General features: G+C 36.8%; 2 protein-coding genes across 3 annotated transcripts in view; one reads left to right on the top strand and one right to left on the bottom strand.

Annotated features, from left to right (window-relative positions):
- The window catches only part of LOC141556652 (protein amnionless-like), an 84,510-nt gene extending 79,199 nt beyond the window's left edge, over positions 1–5,311 (top strand). Inside the window, exons 11-13 of the mRNA XM_074291110.1 lie at positions 3,392–3,530; positions 4,405–4,519; positions 5,120–5,311. Coding sequence (XP_074147211.1) covers positions 3,392–3,530; positions 4,405–4,491 — 226 coding nt within the window. The 3' untranslated portion in view covers positions 4,492–4,519; positions 5,120–5,311. The remainder of the gene's footprint in view (positions 1–3,391; positions 3,531–4,404; positions 4,520–5,119) is intronic.
- A 4,673-nt stretch (positions 5,312–9,984) lies between these two features.
- LOC141556651 (serine/threonine-protein kinase MRCK beta) overlaps positions 9,985–23,927 on the bottom strand; it is a 152,998-nt gene continuing 139,055 nt past the window's right edge. For both annotated transcript variants that reach the window (XM_074291108.1, XM_074291109.1), the window contains 7 exons: positions 17,956–18,053; positions 17,779–17,863; positions 17,435–17,552; positions 17,216–17,333; positions 14,465–14,570; positions 13,425–13,495; positions 9,985–11,682 (listed from right to left, as the gene is read on the bottom strand). In XM_074291108.1, the coding sequence (XP_074147209.1) occupies positions 11,551–11,682; positions 13,425–13,495; positions 14,465–14,570; positions 17,216–17,333; positions 17,435–17,552; positions 17,779–17,863; positions 17,956–18,053 (728 nt within the window). In that variant the 3' untranslated portion in view covers positions 9,985–11,550. The remainder of the gene's footprint in view (positions 11,683–13,424; positions 13,496–14,464; positions 14,571–17,215; positions 17,334–17,434; positions 17,553–17,778; positions 17,864–17,955; positions 18,054–23,927) is intronic.

Genomic DNA, 23,927 nt, shown 5'->3' with positions numbered 1-23,927 from the left:
CTCCCTCCTTTATTTCTCTTTCTTTCTTCTTTTTTACAAATGAAGAAACTGAGGCTCAAATAGTTTAAGTTACTTGCTCAAGGACAAGATGATAAATAGCAAAATTAGGATTCAAATTTTATTTGAATTTTCATATTCCATTATGTTATACTGTTTCCCTATTGAATAAGAAAATAAATGAAAAAAGTTATTATAAATTTGGTTATACTTTTAAATGGAATTGTATTTTCACATTAGCTAATCACATTAGCATCTTTATACATTTGAAAAAATGGTAATGCAATCTATGTTTGAGACCTTCTTTCAGTTTACAGAAGTTATATTTATTTATAGAGTGGGAAGGAAATTCTATATCCAGTGTTTTAGGCACATATTTGCCTGCCAGAAACAATTTCACTAACTTATATTCAACTAATTCTAAACATTTCAGCTTAAAGAAAGGTTCAAGTACGGGCAAAATTATTCCCCATTTCCCTTCCTCCCTGTCCCCAGTACCTTTGAAAAAAATCTTTCACATAAACCATTTTTGGGATTATAATTTATAATCTCAATAGAAAAAACTCACTTAGGATTTAGCAAAGGGTCAGAGTTTAGTAAAAGTCTCAGAACAGTAATCATTTTAATCTGTATGCTGAACATGGTGGTACATGTTTGAAAATATCTGCTCCTGGAGAGATTGAAGCTGGAGGAGGATCTCTTGAATTGCATTGGGTTTGGAGGTGGGTAACTGAACTGGCTCAGATCTCAGCACAGAGCTCAGATAAGATTTGGGCCCAAAAGTAGACCTTGCATGTCCAACTGGGGCAAGATAGGGATGCCTAGATCGTTAAAAAAACAAAACAAAACAAAACAAAACAAAAAACTTTAGAATGTTTACATTCCTCAAAGAATCATCTTCCTAAAACTATTCACCTCTTCTTTGAACACTCCCTTTAAATGGTGGAAGGAGACCATTGGTCAAAGAACTCAAGAGATACTTCCATTAACTGAAGCCACTAAAACATTTTTTTCTGAGTCTGAGCATTACAGCAATCTGAGTAAAACATAAAAAAGAGGAGATTTTTATCTCTTTTTAAAGATATCAATCTTAAATTGATTTTTTAAGGATCAATTTAAGATCCTTAAATCTTTAGGATTTTAAGAAGGATCAATTAAGAGGATCCCCCAAGGGTCTCTTGTATGATCGACTTTTCTTTCAGAGAGAAAGGAATTTCCCCCTAAATTTTCTACCCAATTTACTCAAAGAAAATGATTAGTCTTTTGATAATGGAAAAAAACAGATTTGGCTGACAGGACTATCTCTAAATTGATAGTTAAGAAAGACAGGTAAGAGTTTCTTAACTAATTGAAACCAAAGGCTTCAGATTAAATTACTGCCTTTATATTATACTGCACTATGTAATCTAAAGAGGAAAGGGAGACCTCTTGGGCCTCTTGATTGCTCCATAGCCTCCAAGGAGTCCTTGGTCAACAAATTTCAAAATCATTGCTTTAAGAGAAGATCCAATTCAGTTCCAATTGATCAATGGACAGAATCAGCTACACCAGAGAAGGAACACTGGGAAATGAATGTGGACTACTTGCATTCTTGTTTTTCTTCCCAGGTTATTTTTACCTTCTGAATCCAATTTTTCTTGTGCAACAAGAGAACTGTACGGATCTGTACATATCTAGGATATACTTTAACATGTTTAACATGTATGAGACTGCCTGCCATCTAGGGGAGGGGGTGGAGGGAGGGAAGAGAAAAGTTCAAACAGAAGCGAGTGCAAGGGATAATGTTGTAAAAATTACCCATGCATATGTTCTGTCAATAAAAAGTTATAATTTTTTTAAAAAAACCATTGCTTTAAGTAGTAGAGAGCCATTGAAGGTTTTTTGAGTGAAAGAATAATATAATCAGAATGTCTGCATTAGGAAAGTGTGGATGCGGATTGGATTGGAGGTAGCCATTTTTTCATAATGGCTCTAGTGAGTTTGGGATGATCAGAAGGCCCCTGAAAAGTTAGGCGATTTAGGGGCAGCTAGGTGGCGCAGTGGATAGAGCACCAGCCCTGAATTCAGGAGGACCTGAGTTCAAATGTGGTCTCAGACACTTAATACTTCCTAGCTGTGTGACCCTGAGCAAGTCACTTAACCCCAATTGCCTTAGGGGAAAAAAGTTAATTGGGGGAAAAAAGTTATGCAATTTCAACATGACAAATATGGAAATATGTTTAAAAGAACTGTCCACATTTAATCTTTTATTATTTTATTACTTGCTGTCTTGGGGAGGAATAAGGTAGAAACATTTGGAACACAAAGTCTTACATAAATGAATAAACAAATGTTGAAAACTATCTTTACATGTATTTGGAAAATAAAATACTAATGAAAATTAAATAAAGAAAAAGTTGGATGTTGAAACTTAAAATAAGTTAAGTGATTTGCCTAAAGTCAATTTTAGTAATGATGGTGATGAAAGGAGAAACTTGATAAAAGATACTATTCCTGATCTTAGGTTAAACTAGGAATAGCAATAAATCCACGAGCCTTAAGAAATAGTGAGGATAAGGCAGAGAGATTCAAGCGAAATGAAATATTTCTTTATTCAGCAATAAAAGGGAGCCTTCACATGTACCCAGAGTGTTCTTTACAACTTACTATGTAATTTATAGGTTACAAGTCCTTTCCCAGCTAAGTACAGTGATTTCTCAGTTTGGAGAAGCTAAGTGGCACAGGTGATAAGAGTACTGGACTGGAATCAGGAAGACTTGAATTCAAATCCTGCCTCACAGACACTAGTTATGTGATCCTGAGTTGTCACTTAATCTCTGTTTCCACATCTATGAAATGGGTAATAAAAGAAACTTTTATAATATTGGTGTGAAGATCAAATGAAATAACAGATATAAATTATTTTGCAAACTTTAAAGCACTACACAAATGTGTGCTTATTATTTCCATCTGTCTTCTTGCTGTATCCATCTTTACCTTCCCAAGGAATGAAGCAAAGAATAGAAAGAGCAGAGGATTTTGAGATGATGGAACTTTGAAGTTGACCCTTCCCCATCTGTTAAAATGAAAAGTGTCCAGCTAGATGAGACTTTCATCTCTCTAGCCACCATTTTTTTTAATTATCTCTATCTTACAGAAGAGGAAACTGAGGTTCAGAGAAGGAAAGGCTGCCTAAGTTGGGCATTCAGTGAATTACAGAACTAGGGTCAGCCTTTCTGGTGCTCCTGGCTCTTATTGCTGCAGGGGATTGAGGTAGAAAGGAAGTTACAAAAGTATCCAGGAGCAACCTCTTTTCTTAAAGTATGTTATTATACTTTACAAGACATATGCATGGATAATTTTTCAGCATTGACCCTTGCAAAACCTTCTGGATATTCCCCTTCTTGGTCTCCAGGTTGTGGCCCCTGCCAATCCCCACGCTATGGCACAGATCAGAATCTGCATCAAACCAAGGAAACCTAGGCTTCGAGAATCCCATTTTTGGCAGTCTGCCTTCTGTCTCCGGCCTGAATCCTGGCCCCAATGTGGAAGTGGTGAGCAGATGTTTCTACAGTGAATTAAAGGGTCACATAACTTCAAAGAACAAGAGATCAGAGTTTAAGCTTTATAGTCTCTGAAGGTTGCACAACTTGGGGGAGACCCAGAAGTTATTGGAGGTCAGATTTGGGAGGAAGTCACAGGTCTTCACATAGCTAGGAGAGCCAATTAGTAGAGTCATGGAGAACCATCCAGCTGGAAGTCAGCCCTGGATATAACTGGTAGGCCCCTCAGTGGTCTGCCTCTTTCTCCTTATCTCCAGGGCCCCAGATAGGAGTGGGATTTTGGAGAAATAGGTTTTGGTCTTTGACAGAAAACCACTGAGATTCTTTCTCCATTCTCCTTTGCACCTGCTCTCATTTTGCTCCACCCAAAACTTCCAGAATAAAGGTTTGAGAATAAATCAGGCCCAATTTCTTGGACAGTATCTTGTGGCCACAACACTGGAGGCACTGAGGTCATGGTGTCTGGCCAGAAATGTTGGTTTCTGGACAGCTGAAAAGGAAGTGAGGATGTCCTCAGGGGGCTGGGTAAAGAGAGAGTTTGTGAAGAAGAGGCAGAGATGATCAGAGTGATGGTAGTCCATGGCACCCAGGGATTTTCCCACTCCACCCTGCCCCTTGTTTTCCAACAGATGGGTGGGGGGAATTTCTTTTTTTGACTCTAATCTGTCTCTTCTTTTGTTCCTCTGGGATTGCCTCCTATTTGCTTCTCTACCTTTCTTGTTCTGTCTGCCTGTCATGTCTACATCCCTGTGTCTTTTCCTGTGTGTCTGTCTTCTTATTCTTTCCACACCTCCCCCTGCCTTCCTCTCCATCCCTGTCTCCCTTCCTTTTTAATTCTGCTTCTCTTTGTCTCTCTTCTCCATAGGTTTTGGATGATGCCTCTTTTCCAACGAGCCTCAACAGGAATAGTGGCAGCTATTTCACTAACCCCTTGTTTGAAACAGACATCTAAGGGCCTCCTGCTCTTCACTTTTGCCTCGGTGAGGTCCTCTGAGCCTGGACTGGAATCAGGAAGACTTGAATTCAAATCCTGCCTCAGACACTAGTTTGTGATCCTAAGTTGTCACTTAATCTCTCTTATAATAACCTGTTTCCACATCTGTGAAATGGATTTTCCCCAGCCCTCACCCAGACAACCTGAATTTCTAACGAATGAATGGATGGATGGGCAAGCTGTCTCCCATGATGGTCAGCTTCTAAACTGCCTTTCATTCATCCTTCCCCAGCACAGGGTACCATCCACGCACTTTCCTACCAGGGTATACTATAAATGTGTGCTATAATGGAAACCTGACTTCCCAGCTTTGGGATCAAGCCATCCAGCCTTCTGAGCATCCAGCATTCCTTGCTTTGGTTCCCCTAATCGAGCTCTGCCCTTGGTTGGCCCTTACCTTTCTGCAGTGTATGGCTACTCATTTCTTCCCCACAGGAATTACTTCTTTCTTTCTCTCAACCCCACAGTCTCTTGACTGAATGTTAACGTTCCTGACACTGACTTACTACGTTAACTTTAAGCAAATCTCTTCCTTTCTCTGGGCCTCAGTTTACTCCTCTGTAAAATGATCTTTATTTCCCTCCAGCTCTGATGTTGGTTCAGGATGTCCAGAGGAGAAACTAGAACGGCAAAGTGTGACCCATCTTCCACCCAGAGAGAGGAGGCTGAAGGTTCCCTGCAGACAGACAGTGGGAGGGCAGCACTAGCCTTGCCATCACCTAAGAGCTAGAGAAAGAAGAGCTGGTCTTTTTCAATAAAAGTTATCCAACTAGCAAAAGTTTTGATATTTTCTGAATACTAAGGAGGAATAGCTGGAGAGCTCATTTACTTCCCTCTGATTCTCTTCTGCTGAAGGAGGGTCATGGAAATATCAGAACTTTATTTAGTAGAAATGTCATGGTATCCCTGGAGAGTGAGCTGCTTCTAGCAATTCAGATTGTGTATTGGAGAAAACATCAAATTCAGTCAAAAAGACTGGTTCAAATCTTATTTTGGATACTTAACTAGCTGTGATCTTGGACAGGGTACTTAATTATGTTTGTTTCCATTTTTTTTTCTCTATCTTAATGGAGGGGGGAGTTGTTTCAGAACCTTTGGGGCTCATTCCAGTTCTTGATCAATGATCTTATGATCTGGGGGAGGGCACAGTGGATAGAGCTCTGGATCTGAAATCAAGAACACTCGTCTTCCTGAATTTAAATTCAGCCTTGAACACTTTTTCCTGAGTTTAAATCCAGCCTTGAGCACTTTCTAGATGATGAGTGACCCTGGGCAAGTGACTTGCCTCAGTTTCCCCATTTGTAAAATGAGCTGAGAAAGGAAATGGCAAACTACACTGATATCTTTGTCAAAAAGACTCCATGGGTCATGGAAGAATTGGATATATTTATCAAATAAATGGTCTTTTTTATACCTTAGAATGTAGGTCATCTACATGAATTATCATGGCCACGAAATGCATCATCTGGTGACCTGCATTGGAATGGGGGTGGCAGGAACCAATATCTCCAGGTAGTGGCTCTCTTCCCTCAATCCTTGAAAATTCAGGATCTGCTCTAGGCTACCCCATTGGAGAAGGCATTCACCCCTTTTTCCTTTTCTGCCAGGGCTAGTAGGATGGTAAATCAAGGTAAATGTATGTGTGTTATGTGCATACATGACACTGTGACGGTAGGAGATCTCTTCTACATTCTGAGTCTATTCCCTCCAAAATGAAGAGGCAGAATCACACAATTCTTGTTTCTTTCCAGTTGGCGAAGAAATGTTTCCTTCCTGAATAGAGGTGAGGAAACTCAGTGCACAAATTGTTCCAGATCTGAGATTTAATTGGTGTATAGGAAGTCAAGGTGAAGAATGTCTAAAACTTACAGGCCGAGAGGATTGCCTGGGATTATGAGTGAATAGGCAGATTATGAGTGAAAGAAGTGAAACTTGATTCTAGGTTATTCTGACTTTGAGGATGACTTTTTTTTGTCTCTTTCACCCTCACTCTCCTATATTCCCAATGTTGTTTCTATTGTAGATATGTAAGTTTACCTGAAATTCAGAAAGAAATTTGACAATCTCTCACACAAAGCTTGTGGACAAAATGGAGTGAGGTGAGTTGGAGAGAAGGTGGGTTGAAACAGAGTATTTCAACAGATTCTAAATTGGTTGAAAAATAAACCAAAAATGCAATTAGTGGATTGGTGACAACCTGGAGAGAGTTTCCATGAAGTGCTCAAAAGAGCTGCATGATGCTGTAATTTACACTGGCTTTTATACTCTTCTCATTCGATGACATGGAGAATGTGTAGCATGTCTCATTTTTCAGAAGTAATTGTGATCCCTGCTCCATCAAATTTGAGGTGAAAGGAGGGCTCATACATAGCCCCAGATTAATTTTGGATTTTTCAAATGGTGAGACAGTGTCTTTGATGAATTTGAGGGTTTCCTGTTTTTGTACCGAAGCCCAGAAGCTGAGCAAGGACCAGAAGGAAGTGACAGGACTAGGGGGGTGACTTCTTAGGGAATTGCCTCCTAAGATTCTCCCCAACAATCCTAGGGCTCAGATAGTGATTGATAAAACCTGGCCACAACTGGCCTTACAATGGTTGTAGGTTCATAGCTAGTAGCTCTTAGTAAATTCTTAGCTCTTAGATATATCTATGTGTTATATGTTTGTTGGAGACTGGTGTATGATTGGATTCTTACTTTCCTGAAGTGATGAGAAATCTACACTTTTTAATATTTCCTCAGATTTCCATTGGTCATGAAGAAAAATAAGTCAAGTATTTATTAAGCACTATTAGGTGCTGGCCGCTTTTTCAGTGCTGAGGATATCAAGAAATTTACCTTGCCCTCAAAGAGGGCATAACAAAAACATAAATAACTAGATACATATAATGTAGATGGAAAGTAATGAGAAGAGAAAGCATTAGCAGTTGGAGAGACCAGGAAAATCCTTCTGAAGGAAGTGGGGATAGTCAGAATTAGAATAATGAATTATGTTCATTCTGGGCCCCTCTCCAAAATGGAGGCCCTAGGAAGAACTTGCCAAAAAGAAAAGGGGCCTACAATGGAGTGGGTGGGTGGATTACTAGAAGCACAATTTATTAGGACTAGGCATATGCTCAGATCACCTAAAATGAAGCACTCGTGTGGAAGATGCCAAGAATCTACTTCTGGAAGACCAACAACCTGGTTCATGTGTTTGCTCTCTATTGATTTGCCATATTAGTCAGAAACTTGTCTGCATTGGTTGTATCTTTTAACTCTACCTGACTGGACAGTCTCTCTCTTCTTGACTGGTCCAGGAGTATAGGATTCATTTCTCCCCATCGAGTGGCACAAATATAATCTGAGAAAGGGCCTAAAGGTTGGTTCTCCCTTATCTAAGATGGTGGAGTTTTGATGTTTCATTTGTCCTTTTCAGTTCTAGGTTCAGGAAGTGGAGTCCCTGCCCCATTGGAAGCCAGATGTTGAAACTAGCCTAGTGGGAAGTCCTGAGAAACTAGTCGGAGGGAAGGGATTGTTTTGAATCTGGTTTATAAATTAAGTTGTTAGGCTAAATGAATCTAATCTCCCTCCTCTCCCCAGAGATTGAGATTTTGGAGTAATATGTTAGGGGAAGGAAAATTTGTATGTCATTATTCTTTTGGAAGAAATAATCTTTTGTAAAAGATAAAATGTGTCTAAAAGTAACTAAGGTGCTTGGGGCCCTAAAATGGTATCAGTGGAGCCTCTAACTAGTAGACTCCCTTCAGGGTATTGTAGGTTAATTGGGAGGGGGTGTTGGTGTCTCAGACAATAGGGACCACAGACTCTTTTGGAGGCAGTGGGAAACTAGAGGGGAACAAGGTGTGACATTATTAGACTATACTTTAAAAAAATAACATGACAGCTGAGTGGAGGATGGACTGGAATCAGGAGGAACTTGAGACAAAAAACTGTTAGAAAGCAGGGATGAGGCATGAAAGACTGCATGAATGGAGAGAAGAGTACCTAAGAGGTACTACGAAAGTAAAAATAAGTCTTGACAACTGACTGGATCTATAGAGTGAGATTGAGTAGAGGAAGACGACACAAAGATTGTTGGCTTGGTAACTGGGACACTAATAGTGCCCTTGGCAGTTGTAGAGATGGTAGGAAGAGGAAAATGTTTTTGGAGTAAAGATGATGAATTCTCTGAGTCTGAGATGCTTGTGAGACATTCAATTTGAGATGGTAAAGAGATATTTGGTTATTTGGGAATAATTGCCTAGGGCTAGGGTGTCCCAAAAGTCTGGGTGCAGTTTTAAGCTATTTAAGTTTAATGCTTTTCCCCCTCACCCATTTACTCCACAGATTATAATTGTTCCTGATTGCCTTTAATAAACCTCTGGTCCCCACCATCGGAGGACCAGGTGTGTTATATTTCACTTCCTCCAATGTTTTCTAGTACCCTAAGGAGACGATGCCACTAGTTAGAAGCTCCACTGACTTTTCCCTTAATTTTAGTGGTCCAAGTATTCCAGGTCCTTTTAGCTAGTTAATTATTATTTACAAAAGAAGTTATATTAGTTATTTTTAAGCCATTAAAACAAAACTGCATCAAGACTTTTTGGACATCCTGTATAGAGCTGCATTACAACTCTACCTCACTATAATTTGCCAGACCCAGTCACCACTGCATGGCCATAGGTAAGCTTTGCAACTATCTCCTCTCCTTGATTTTCTTGACAAAGATAGCATTTGCCATTTCCTTTGCCAGCTTATTTTACAGATGAGGAAACAAGGCAAGTAGGGTAAAGTGGCTTGCCTAGGATCACAATGTTTCTGAGGCAAGATGTGAACTCATGAAAATTTTAAGTTTTGCAAACCTTAAAGGTGTAATAGAAACTAAAGTTAGAATTTTTCTTTTTTAGAAGGCACTTGTAGGAGGGTGAGCTTCCTGTTATTCTCAAAAACCAAAAGCCTCTATCTAGATATTCTAAATCTAACTTTCCACAACAATTAGATTTCTTTCAGGCTTAAAACAATGAAGCCTAGAAAGTTCATCATTTCCCAAATATTTTCTTTTAAAATAAGAGGCCAAATACTTCTTTACAAGGTAAATAATGAATAGATCTTCCCAATTTTTTTGAGATAGGATTTTTAACTATCTTCAGTATGGAGAAGTGATCTTGGAAATAATATAACCTAAAGTTTGGTTCCAAGCTTTTCTTGGAAAAGCAATCTCTCTTTATGTTGGGTTTCTTTATCATCAAAATGGGGATAATAGGATTTACACTATTTACCTCAAAGAGTTCTCATAAGAAAAATACTTATAAAACCTTAACTTGTTACAGAAACATGAGCTACTGTTTTACATGTAGATCAGAATTTCTTCCAGGGTGAATTTATTAGGTAACTCAGACATGATATAGTGCTCAGTAAATGTCTGTTGAATTCATGCAGTAAATTTTTACATTAAGACAGATCACTATGAACTTTAAAACCTTCCTCTTCTGCTTTATTGACAAGTAAATTGTTCAAAAATGTTCTCACAGTTCAATAATTACAAAGACTCAGACTTACATTAAAAAAGTAAAAACCAGATTCCACCCACCCACCCCCAAAGCAGTAGTGTTCAGCTCCAAAGGAGCCTCTTTATGGAGAATCTGAGGAAAGAGCCAGTACTGTCTGTGGACACAATGTTACAGGACTAAAAGTAGACTAGAACACTCAATTTCAACTAAAAACAAGTGCACATCATAACCAATGTTTGGGGGTGAGGGGGTGGGGGAACAACTGGTGTTACATTATTAGCCCATAAAAACCAATCTTCAGTAAATGACATCCAACTGTCATAGTGGGGGTAAAAGGCACACTAATGGGTCAATGAAAAACTGGACATGCCAGCCATAAGATTAATTACAAGCTTTCAATAAGATGGGGCACAAATATTATCACTAAATGGAGAATGTATGGAAATGTGAGATTAAATAGCCACACAAAACACCACCACTGCACAGGGGCCATAGGAAGTCTTTAGGAGTGTGCTGTGCATTTTTCTACATGATCAATACTTGTTTAGTAATCATGGGGTCTCCATGAAGGTGAAAGATAATGAATGAGAAGTTGCTCTTTCATTTTTAAGTTGCTTCATTTGACCTTTGTAAGGAACCAAGAACACAGATTTCCCATTGGGTGCTCATAAATACATATTCACAAACATATGTAGATGTGTGTGAGAGCACACTACTCCTTCCAAAAAAAAAAGGCTAAAACGTTCACGACAGTATTTCTGATGTCTTAAAAGTCCTGATCAGTGCCATAATTGAAAATGGAATAAAAAAATCAGTCAGCAGGGTAAAGAGGGGAAGGGGGAAGATGTTATGGGAACAGTCCTATACACATGATTAAAGAGCTGGTAAAATTTTTCTGCAGCTGAATATATAATGGCTAAATGAGTCGAAAGGCCACAAATAAACCTCAGCTTTCTTTTGACTTCATAATTCTAGTGATGCTGGGAATAATGTACAGTTTCCTATTATTTTCCTAAAATTTTAGGAAAGAGTTACAGGAAAAAGGGAAAAGTATATTTATCTGAGGATGTAACAGGCCCTTTGTATGTATTTCCTATGCAAAGGTCCATATTTTTGTCTAAAAGGATTTCTGGCTAATGAGACATTACATCATTCTATAGAAAAATAATATTGTCAATACTGTTTAGCATCCACACTACCCCTCTATTTCTTTCTTGGCAGAAGAGATTATTGTTTTTTTTTTTTTTTTTTTTTTTTTTAATGCTTATAAGTAACAGATTTATATCACAGCTGTGCAGAAATGAATACATCTTAACTATCGCAACTGCCCAATGTTGCAAAAAAAAAAAAAAAAAAGTGATTATTGTAATAATTTGTTTTCATTTTCTTATCTACAATTGGATATTTATTTTCTTGTGCAACACTAGAGATTATCAGTCTTGGCACTCGTGTGACACTTGCTCCATTTGTTTCTGAATACTCGGTGCAGTGCTGGGAATGTGAAGCTGAAGCACTGGAGGCTGGAGTGTTAGGCATCACAGGTTGATTGATCTAGTCCATCTAGTGTAAGCTGATTTCTGTGTGGAGAATTGGGGCTGGGGGGACCACTTGGATTAGAGCTGTTCGATGGAGTAGAGTGTTTGGTGGAATCAGAATCCGGCTGTTAAAAGAAGAAATGATAATGAATACTCCCAAATACAATCTTCCATGTTTTTATATTTATGCCTTTAACAAAGAATTTCAAACTTTGGATTTTCAGATTCTAGGGTAAATGGTAAACTCTGAGTTTATTTAGCAAATGGGCACTGGATCTCAAAGTTGTCCTATTATGTAAATGTTAGGACCCCAAAAAACTGAAAAGGCAGATAGTTTAAGTTCTCGACCTGCTGCTTAGACTGTCTATGTGACTATGGGGGCATTACTTCATAGGGGATTATTGTATTATAAATCGGAAAAAAAAATCCTGGAGATCAATTAATCCAAACCTTTCATTTTATGGGTATGGAAACTGCTCTGGGGGAGCTGTGGTGAAATTTTTTCTTTTCAAAAAGCAATGCTTTTTCCTGAGCTTACTTAGTTTTGGGGAAATTACAAGATGGAGGCACGTTTACAAATACTGTGGAGTAAGAGATTGAACCATGGTAACCAAAATTCCTGAAAGTAACCTTATGTAGTAGAGTGGAGCATGCTGGATATGGAGTCAGATCCAGATGCCTGTGCTCTTGCTAAACTACCTGCATGATCTGGGAATGACAATCTTTCTGCATCTCAATTTCTTCCTCTGTAAAACAAAAGATTGGACTAGATGGTACTTAAGATACAAGAAGCTCAAAATTCATCGTTTTATGATCTCCAACCAGCCCTAAGATCACATAATTAATCCTTGATTGAAAAAAAGGGCAGAGTTCATACAATGCTAATCATAACACAATGACTAACAGGATGTAATAGAGAGAATCTGCTTGTACGTATCTAAGGAAAAAATGCACTATTTTGTTATTCTTGTATCAAATCTTTCCCACTGAAGGAAAGCATGTTTCATGGCCATAGATTCTATCCTCCTCTCCCTTCTCTCAACAATCAGAAACTTGGAAAATACTGAGAAACTGACTCCACAAGTACTTGTGACAACCAACAAAAGCAGAATGAAAGATATGGTTATTGCACATCAGTTTAATAAACTCAGAGCTTCAAGGCTCATACCCACTTCAAAAGAGACACAGAATCTGTATTGCAACAGATCCCAACTAATCTGAAAATGAGCCTTTGAATTAACATCAGCCTCTGCTTGAAAACTTAACTTCCCAGTGCCCTAAAAGAATCTCTAAAACTGAAAATGTCACAGGACAATTACTAGTCTACATTGGTAAAAGGGATTTCTTCCTGGGAAGTTTCCTATACCAATGAAATAAGTCTAGAATGCTATAGAATGTTAGGGCCCTGAAAAAAATGGGAATGTTTATATGAAGTAATGAAGAAACAAAAGAATATACAGATTTACACTCACATTAAACAGGAACACAATCTGTATTAAAATAAATTTGACAACTTGTTTCTATTTTGTTAAAAATTAATACACACAGGTTTTATCTCTTTTAATTAGTAAATAATAAAATGGTTACATATACAAAAATTTACATTCACTTTTTGTGATGTTTTGCTTATTTGTTTCCTTTTATCTCACCTTTTTTCCCCTGCTTTTATTACTACTCATATTTGAATGAGCATAGCTAAAAGTTAAAACAAAACTGATAAAAATTATTAACTACCCTCCCAACATCTTTGCCACTACTATGGGAAGGGAGTGGAGGCATAGTTTTTGCTTATGACTCAAGTGTCTCTCATCTTAAGGAATAATTGAATATTTATATAGTATGATAAAGCACCAAGACAAAATGTTACCTCTTTGTCAAAATCCTGGTCAGGATCAGACATACTTCTTAGGGGCATGGTCACTCCTAGTTCACCTCCACCTATGGGAAAAAGGAAAGTTTATTAAAACATTGAATTAAATTCTTTGTATTTTTCTTGGCTCTTTTTCTTGCACAGTGCTCATGAACATAATAGGTAGGTACACACTGAATGTTTATTCAACCCACAGTTGAATAAGTTGTGAACCCACACCACAGTCCACAAACATGACTAGCATCTCTCATCTTTGAACATTTTCTTTGGCTATTGCTTATGAACTATAAGCTCTTTTCCTCCTGGCTTCCTTCAAATCCAAACTAAAATCCTGCCACTTCCAGGAAGCCTTTCCTGGACCCTTCTTGATTTTCGTGCCTTCTCTCTGTTAATACTTCCTATTTATAATATTTCTTTTGCTTGTTGTTTTCCCCATTAGATTGTAAGCTCCTTGAGGACAGGGACTATCATTTGTCTTTCTTGTAATCCCAGTATTTATCATGGAGACTGGTACACAGTAAGCACTTAATAAATGCTTACCAAGTGATTGACTACTACACAATGCATTTGTTCAAAATACAAAGGAAATAGATGGTTTCTGCCCTCAAGGAATTAAATCTAACATTATCATTGTTATTTATTATAGCTTTTTATTTACAAGATATATTCATGGTTAATTTTTCAGCATTGACAGTTGCAAAACCTTTTGTTCCAATTTTTCCCCTCCTTCCCTCCATCCCTTCCCCCAGATTTCAGGTAGACCAATACATGTTAAATATGTTAAAGTATATGTTAAATACAATATATGTATATGTGTCCATACAGTTATTTTGCTGCACAAAAAGAATAGGACTTTGAACTAGTGTACCATTAGCCTGTAAAGGAAATAAAAAATGCAGGCAGACAAAAATAGAGGGATTGGGCATTCTATGTAGTGGTTCATAGTCATCTCCCAGAATTCTTTTGCTGAGTGTAGCTAGGTCAATTGGAGCTGTAAATCTAATATTACATAAGATTATTTAGATTGCAATTTGTACCTGAAGAGGGCCATGAAACGTAGGTCTTACTTCTTGATTGTGGTTGCCGGGAGAGGTTGGCTGGGGAAGGGCCAACTTTTTCTTCTTGTGAGGAAGGCAATACGCTCTATATTTGAAAATGCAACATTAAAACATAGGTAACATCAAATGTCCACACCATAATCATTATGGTCTATTTAAAAAGTATTGTGGGTCGGGGACAATAAATGATACAAAGATCAATCTGGGAAAATGTTTAAGTTTATCTTTGCTAGGTAAACAAATAATTTCTAAATCCCCTCCCCCAAAAAAACCCCAACAACAACTGAAAGATGATTTTTGCAGAAGGGGCTAAAGTAAACTTTAAAACATTATGTAAATATGCACTTTATTACCATGAGTAGCAGTATATGTAGTTAGTATCTAAACCCTCAGGTTTTTGTAGACAGCCACCTCCAAAAATAATCACAAAGAAAGAGGATCATAACATAAGGGAAATGATGCTGTGACATGCAAGTGTATTGGATTTCATTAAGGGAGGGTTGTGTAAAGTCACCTGTCTCACTTTCAAAAAAAGAGTCCAGTGGCCAGATATAGATCAAGATGACTGGAGAAGGCCCTAGATGAAATGGGAGACCTTGGACTTTTAAAGCTGAGGTTTTCAATAGGTCTCAGTTTGACTGAGGCCGCACCCATTCAGTGATAAAAGCTAGGTAGCAACTGAGGCAAAGAATCTCCTCCAAAAAAAATCTAAATAAAGGTAAATCTAAAAGAAAGAATGAATCTTTACCATCAAAAATTTAAAATTACTATAAGTGGCATCATATGTAGGTACTACCATACTCTCAGGTTTTTTGTGGTCAGCTACTTCCAAGAGTAATCACAAAGAAAGCATTTTGTAAATCTCAAACCACCACAAAAACGGGAGCTATTTTTTCATACCCATCCAATCTGTGTCTCTTGTTCAATCCCTCCCATTAATCCAGAATGCAGGAGCCCCTCCTACATTTCCTGACAGAATTTAGATAGTAATGGAACACCCAGATTCTTGATCTCAATAGGTTGATAACTGATGGACACAGCATACAACTAGCATTTTAATTACAGAAAACGTGCATGCTTTTATTGAAAGAGCAATAAGCAGATAAACCACTATTTCTTCATATTATTTAGGACTCAATATTTGGAATACATTTTATTTCACAAGAAAAAGTCAAGAGCTAAAAATCTAAGAGTATGGATGCCCTGAATGAACTGGCTAATAACAGTACAAGAGTATCTATACTAGCTTCTACTTCCTCATCTACAAATTAGATCTCAATCACTTTCATTCTAGCTTCTAAACCTATCACTTCATAGAAGCTTAATTACTAATTATGATATCTTTTTCAGTTCTCATATGTTTTGCTCTTCCTTACACATTTTTGGCAGGTCCCCTCTACAAAAAGTAAACTCCTTTATATTCCTGGCACCAAGTTTTAATTTTTAATTGAACTGGACACCTCTTCTTTTAGATACTATTGGCTTTTGTGATGCTGCTTTCTTTTTATTTTCTCTCTACCATCCTAACTACTTCTCAGCCTCTTTTTTTGAATTACCATTTACTTTAAATTTATCCTTAAATTATTTAATGTCCAATTATCTATTTCTATATCGTATGCTACAGGATAAGCTCCTTGAAGGCTAGGATCCTCTAATTTGAACTCTATTTCTCTAGTATCTACACAGCAGAATGGGACATTGGCAGAGCCAGCTTCAGATCAAGAAGAGTAAGTATCAAGTGTGGCTTCTGCCCTATCCTGGTTTTGTGACCTAGGCAAATCACTTAAAGTGCCTCAGTCACCAAACAATTAGTTTAAGAAACTAAGATGCAGAATAGCAGTTCCCTATACCAATCCTCCTACAATCTGTCACTCTTCCCCAAACTCCCAAATCTGTGCCTGTCCAAGTCATACACAAGGCATTTAGTAAATACTTGTGTTAGGCTGAATAGTTTTCTTCCTCATTATTACTGAAACACACATCTACACATTTCTAAGTCTTTACATTTTTCACAGTGCTTTCCTCAGAATAATGCTGGGAGGGGGCAGCTTGAGTCTTATTCTCTCATTCTGAAAGCCAAGAAGCTGGGCCTGGAGAGGCAATGGGACCTACATGGGCCATATGGTCATTGAGGAAAAGAACCAAAACTTAAAGGCAGATCTCTGGGCCTTGGCCCATGATCTGCCTCCTCTCACATAACTGTAAGATTGGAAAAGAACCCAGGGTACATCAGCTCAATTCTTAAGTGCTAATGTGTTAATAATTGCTCCTACTCTGGTGAAGAAAATAAGAGAAAAATCAGGAATAAGAAATCAGATGAATGCTTTAGGCTAAAAAACTGTGATGACTCTGGAGAAAAATTTTGGTAGAGAAAGTTTATGTGATAAGTGTGGTTAAAGTTTGTTGGAGGTTATTAGAACTGCTGCAAAGAGAAGGGGGAAGGAAATTCATTCTGCCATTTTCATCAAAAAAGAAAAAGGATAAAGATAAGAATTTATAAAATGCTTATTTATAGTTAGCTAGCAGTGCAGATTAGGTTATCTCTGCAGATGCAGCTTTTCATTTTTTAGCTAGATCCCCATTTCATCAGAAGCCTTATGCATAGCTTTCTCTGGCAAATGTGGTCAGGAAAAGGAGACACTGTGGAAATGCAGAGAGATTATATTGTGCAGATGTAAGTTTCATTCCCATGCCTATTCCCTGCTTATTGGGTAAACTTATTTAATTTACCAGAGGGAGATCCATGAGCACTTGCATTCCATCTCCGGGCCCCATATGAGCAACGTGGTTGAAATTAGTTGGGTTTGATATCATCTTTGATCTCAATTCTGGGTCTCTGAGCATCTCTCTGGGGAAAAGAAAATATTTGGAAATTCATTCATATGCAAAAAATATTCTTGGCTGTCACCATTAACCTAACCAGACTCTAAATGATTAGACTCTTTTTACCGCCTCTGTTGTAATCTCTCTTCCTCAGGAACCTTAAAGACAAATCGCTTTTTACTTCTGGTCCGAAGCATTTGTTTTTTGCTGTTATCAGAAGTTTCTGGCACACTGAGTACAGCTCCTACATGAATAATAAACAATGTACAGTAATTATGGGCTATAGCCTATGTATTTGAAACATCACTTATTCTCAAATACATCAGCACACCATAGGTACACATAGTACAATTTTGAAGCACAAGGATTTGCTGTATCTAGGTGAAGAAAAAGGCTGCTCATGGCACACAGTAATATATTTTAATCTACTGAACAGAAAAATATTCTAAATTTGTTTCTTTTCTGCCTACCTGAAAACTTGTTCTTAAAGTATATTAACCGTGGAGGTTCCCAGTTAAGGAGATTGAGTGTTCCTTCCATGTTAAGGGGTCTGATCTGGTTTGGGACAAAAAAGCAATTTTGATCATAATGCTTAATTTATATAGCTCATATGTTACAATAAAATGACAAGGAATGGATTCTCTTACCTTCCGCAGGCCAATAGTCTGGACCCATTCCATAGTATGAACATCAAAAACATCAACTCCATATTCACTATATACTGTGATATAAGAAGAGCTACAACCTAATAGAACAAAAACAAAAGAATTAAGTGAAAAAATGTATAAATTGTTAAAACCTGACAAAGTTTATAAAAGTGAATGATAAAAGATTGTGGGTATGAACTATGAAGCTTTCAAAAGCTATAGGGATGGCATTCCTAACTACATTCAATTTTAGAAGCATCACTGGTATTTTTCAATTTTAAATGTCTAAAAGTCAAACTGGTTTCATTTGAAAAAAACAGGCTAAAAAACATATTCCAAATTCCTACCTCAGATCTTTCAAGTTAAAAAAAAAAAAAAAAAAAAAAAAAAAAGCAAGTGTTCCAAATGCTTAAATGCTCAGTCTCTTTGTAACTAAAGAAAAATTGAACACATTGAAGGAAACAATGATCATACTTTTTCTTTCAGAAACATTAATATAAAAAGCAACTGCTATTTTAAAGTCACAATATGGAATTAGGATTGGTTCTGAAAGCATAATTTTGTTAACAATATAGAAAATTAACAGGCTATAGTAAGATGATTTGGGAGGGCAATGGTATAATATATGAGAATCAATTATTTTCAAACACTTCAGGAGCAACTATTTGCTGGCAGGTATTTTAATTAATAAACATTCTCCTTTATTCTGTAAACATTCTCTGAAGGCATTTCCCCTCTATACACTAACCCAATACTGGTTAAATGTGAAGATATTTGAAAGGACAAAAGTGCCTTTAAGTAATCACAGTTCTTGTCCTTTAGTCAGACCTTTCCTTTCACTAGACCAGGAGTGACAAGTCAGAACTCTAATGTTACCTCTGCCACCAAATAGCTTTGGAACCTTTGGCAAGTCCTTCCTTTCTTAAGTCTCAATTTCCCCTCTATGAAATAAAAGCAAGGATGACAGACTGTATATTTCAAGTTTCAGCTTCTGATATCTTATGATTCTAAGACACCAAAATGCTTACTCTTTCACTGTGTGACACTGTATTAGATCTACACAGAACAAAAATAATACTTCAAAGTATTAAACTTAGACTTGCTCTGACCCTGAAAAAGGGAAATACACACACATACACACCCCTAAACTATTATGACGAAGCCTTTTGTTAAAAATTAGCAAGAGATGAGTAGAAAGAACACTAAACTAGGAGTCAGAAATGAGAGTCCTTTATCTATCCTAGGTTAGCTGAAACTGGAAACATTCCTTTCTCTCTCCGGGTTTCAAGTTTTCTTCACTATAAAATAAGGAATGTTTACAGCATTTTTAGAAATTATGCAATATTTATCAATCACCTTTAAATGTCCTCTTTCCAATTCTTAATTACTTTATGGTAATTTCGAAAGGCAATTTAAAAATTTTTTTAATCAACTATACCAAAGGCAAGATGCAGTTTGTTGGTACTTATACATAACATTGCCAGTAGTATTGATTTGATTTTCAGTTTTTGCCTTTTTTTTTTTTTTTGTTATCATACTGCAAAGGGGTAGATACCATTGTCTTTTGTAGAATCTGTATCAACTGTAGGAACAAAATTCTTTCCATTGAATTAAAAAAAAAATCAAAATGTAGTATAGTTAAATGTGTATTTGCTTTATAAAGATGGTTCAGGTCAGTTGCAAAAGTTCAAGAATAACGATAAGAGAATGACAGAATTTTCGAGTTGGAAGCCCATATTTAAAAAGGATTCTTGATTACAAAACACACCTGCTAAATCTGTCTCTACCTTCTAATGAGGAAAATATACACCAAAACTCCACAGGCTGTCTATTCATAGCTTTATAATTGTTAACATTTTTCTTTACATCAAACCTAAATTTACTTCTATTCAACTTGGCACTGGCCCCAGAACATAGAACTAAGAGCAAACAGAATATCTAATTTAATTTTTTAATATAACTTTACCCTTTTAAATGCTTGGAAGCAGCCATTATATCTGTCTTTATTCCTACCATACCTCCCCTCAATAACAACAATAAGAATCTCAAATCAAACAAAATATTTCTCTTTTCCAGGTTAAACATACTCAGTTCCTTCAACAGATCCTCATAAGATATGGATTCAAGATCGTTCACCATCCTGGTTAAATCTATCTGAATGTTCTCCAGATGATCAATATCCTTTGTAAATTGTGGTGTAAAGGATTATGCACCATATTCTAAGTATGGACTGACAATCAACTTCTTATTCCTGGAAGTTCTTTTGTCTTCTAACTTCTTTAATCTTGTCTCCCCAATCTGAGTTTGTAGAATTTATTTCACGTTCAAGATCTTATACTTACTTCCTATTAAATTTCATCTTCTCAGATTCATCCCAAACTTCTAGATCTCTTCAGATCCCAACTTTCTCAACAAGTAAATGGACTTTGACACATTTGCCAACTTTTTTTTTTTAATCAAAAATTACTGCAAAAAATATTAAAGAACACAGAAGCAAGCAGAGATCTCTGGGACACTCCATCAAAAATCTTGAGTTGACATCAAACCATTTCAATCTGTTCTAAATTTAAACAATAGTATTTTTCCACCAGAATAGTATATGGCACTTTAAAACACAGTATTCTCCAATCTCCTATTTTAGTGTTCCTGTCAAAAAGGGAAATGAATTTAACTATGACCTTCAGGACCAATTCTTAAGCACCACATTCATTTTTGGCTTTCACTAACCATCTCTTTAACAACTAAGTTTAGATTTACCAGGAATTAAAGACAAATTCATTGTCTTTTAGTGTATAGACACTATTCTCTTTCCTTTTAAAAAATCATAATTAATTCCTTGAAAAAATGGGATAGAGAACCAAGATGGTGAAATAGAGGAAGCACTATAGCTAAGCCCCTCCAAATAATTTTAAATTGATGCATCAAATCAAATTCTGCCACCCCATCCTAATACAGATGATCAAAAGGAGAGATCTGTGACAATGGAGTGGGGGCTGGCCTGCAGCACATGTGATGGGAACACCAGCTAAGGACCTTGGAGAAAGTAAAAGAAGCAGCTGCAAAGGTCCTAATTCAGTAAGAGAGAACTGGACAATTGGTAAGAAAGAGATTAGAGGGGACCCCTGTGCTAGCACTAATCACAGGATCAGGTACTATCTGACAACTCTATTGCCTACACCCACTTTTGGGTCACAGTTCCAGGGTAAGACTAATGGTTTCAGTCATAAGGAATCAGGGGCCCTTCCTGGATAAGGACCAAAATGCAGATCAGGAAAGCATTTCCCCAGATCACCACCTTGGAAACACATGCACACTTCAGATTCCCAGAACTAATTCTACAAAAGCAGTGCAAAAAAAGCCTGAAGATCAGGACATTGCTTGTACCCACAACCCCACCCTGGGAATAGAGCCCAACTTTAACATAAAGTTCAAAATCAAGAAATAGGCTACCAGAAAAAATGAGCAAACTTTCTATGACAAGGAAGATCAAGCCACAAACTTGGATGATGACAATGATATCAAACTGGCTACAAGCAAAGCCAAAGAAAAGTATGATTCAGACAAAGGCACAATGAGAATTCCTGGAAGAAGAAAAAAAAAAAAATTAAAAGTCAGAGTAGTAGAGAAAAAACTTGGAAATAAAACAAGGACAATGAAAAATTATATAAAGACAATGAACAGCTTATAAGAGAGACACTAGAAAATAACACCTTAAAAACCAAAACTGGCTAAATGTTAAAAGAGGTACAAAGTTGCATTGGAGAAAATATTTTTTAAAAAATTAAAATCAGCTATGTGGAAAGGTAATGACTCTATGAAACATCAAGAGTCAAAGGCAAAAGAATGAAAACTGGGAAAATGTGAACTATCTCATTGGAAAAATAGTTGACCTGGAAAATACATTGAGGAGAGAGAAGTTAAGAATTAATGAGCTACCTAATAGCTATGATCAAGAAAAGCATTCAAGAAATTATAAAGAAAAACTGTCCTGATATTCTAGAACCAGAGAGTAAAACTGAAAGATTGAGAATTCACTGATCAACTCCTGAAAGAGATCCCAAAGTAAAAACTCCCAGGAACATCATAGCCAAATTCCAGAGCCCCCAGATCAAGACCAAAATATCTCAAATAACCAGAAAGAAAACACTCAAATAGCCATAGTCTAGATCACAGAAAATTTAGCAACTTCCATGTTAAAGAAGCAAAGGGCTTGCAATATGATATTCTAGAAGGCAAAAGAGCTAGGATTACAACAAAGAATAACTTACCCAGCAAAACAGAGTATAATCTTTCAGGGAGAAAGTGGATATTTAATGAAATAGAGAATGATTCCTGAAGAAAAAATTGGAGATGAAGACAAAATCTGACTTTCAAAGACAAGAGTCAAGAGAAGCATAAAAAAGGTAAATATGAAAGTGAAATCACAAGGGACTACTTATGATCCTATGTGGAAAGCTGATACATCTAATTTATAAGAACTTTATCATTATTAGAGCAGTCAAAAGGACTGTAATAGAGGATGTGAATGAATTATGTTGGGATCATCTAAAAGAAAAGGATAGATGAGAATGAGAAATGTGCTAGAAAATGGGGGAAGGAAGAGAAAGAATGGGGAAAATTATGTCACATAAAAGACATTGAAGAAAGAGCTTTTATAATGGAAGGGAAAATGTTAAGAAGATGGGCAATACTTGAACCTCACTCTGAAATAATTCAAAGGAGGAAGAAAAATGTGTGTGTATGTAAGTATGTATGTAAGTCCACACACATACACACTCTTTCTCAAATAGGTGTAGAAATCAATCTTTGACAGGGAAGCACAAGGGGGTGATAAAAGGGAAAGCAGTGATCAGAAACAAAACATAATTTTGAGGTAAAATGAAAGGATAAACAGAAGAAAATAGGATGAAGAGAAATGTGCAGTTGGTTATCATAACCATGAATGGGATAATAGAATGGTTTAGAAAGCAGAATCCAACAATATATTGTTTCTAAGAAATATACCTGATAATGTTGAATATTGGAGGGGATGTGGGAAAACAGGGACACTGATACATTGTTGGTGGAACTGCGAATACATCCAGCCATTCTGGAGAGCAATTTGGAACTATGCTCAAAAAGTTATCAAACTGTGAATACCCTTTGATCCAGCAGCATTACTACTGGGTTTGTATCCCAAAGAGATCTTAAAGAAGGGAAAGGGACTTGTATGTGCAAGAATGTTTGTGGCAGCCCTATTTGTGGTGGCCAGAAACTGGAAACTATGTGTATGCCCATCAATTGGAGATTGGCTGAATAAATTGTGGTATATGAATATTATGAAATATTATTGTTCTGTAAGAAATGACCAACAGGATGATTTCAGAAAGGCCTGGAGAGACTTACATGAACTGATGCTGAGTGAAATGAGCAGGACCAGGAGATCATTATATACTTCAACAACAATACTGTATGATGATCAATTCTGATGGACATGGCCCTTGCCAACAATGAGATGAACCAAATCAGTTCCAATAGAGCAGTAATGAACTGAACCAGCTACACTCAGCGAAAGAACTTGGGGAGATGAATATGAACCACTACATAGAATTTCCAATCCCTCTAATTCTGTCCGCCTGCATTTTGGATTTCCTTCACAGGCTAAATGTACACTACATGTACACTATTTCAACTGATCCTTTTTGTTCAGCAAAACAACTGTTTCGTCATGTATACATATATTTAATTTATACTCTAACATATTTAACATGTATTGGTCTACCTGCCATCTGGGGGGGGGGAAGGGAAGGAGGGAAAAAATTGGAACAAATGGTTTGGCAATTGTCAGTGTTGTAAAATTACCCATGCAAATATCTAGTAAATAAAAACTATTAAATTAAAAAAAAAAAAAAAGAAAGAAATATACCTGAGATAGAAAGATATAAACAATTAAAAATAATCTGTTGCTTCAGACTTTTTTTAAAAAAAAAAAA

The sequence above is a fragment of the Sminthopsis crassicaudata genome, chromosome 2, assembly GCF_048593235.1.
Source record: "Sminthopsis crassicaudata isolate SCR6 chromosome 2, ASM4859323v1, whole genome shotgun sequence".
Classification (NCBI taxonomy): Eukaryota; Metazoa; Chordata; class Mammalia; order Dasyuromorphia; family Dasyuridae; genus Sminthopsis; species Sminthopsis crassicaudata.
Note: the sequence above shows the minus strand (reverse complement) of the source record. Positions and strands in the feature narration are given on the sequence as shown.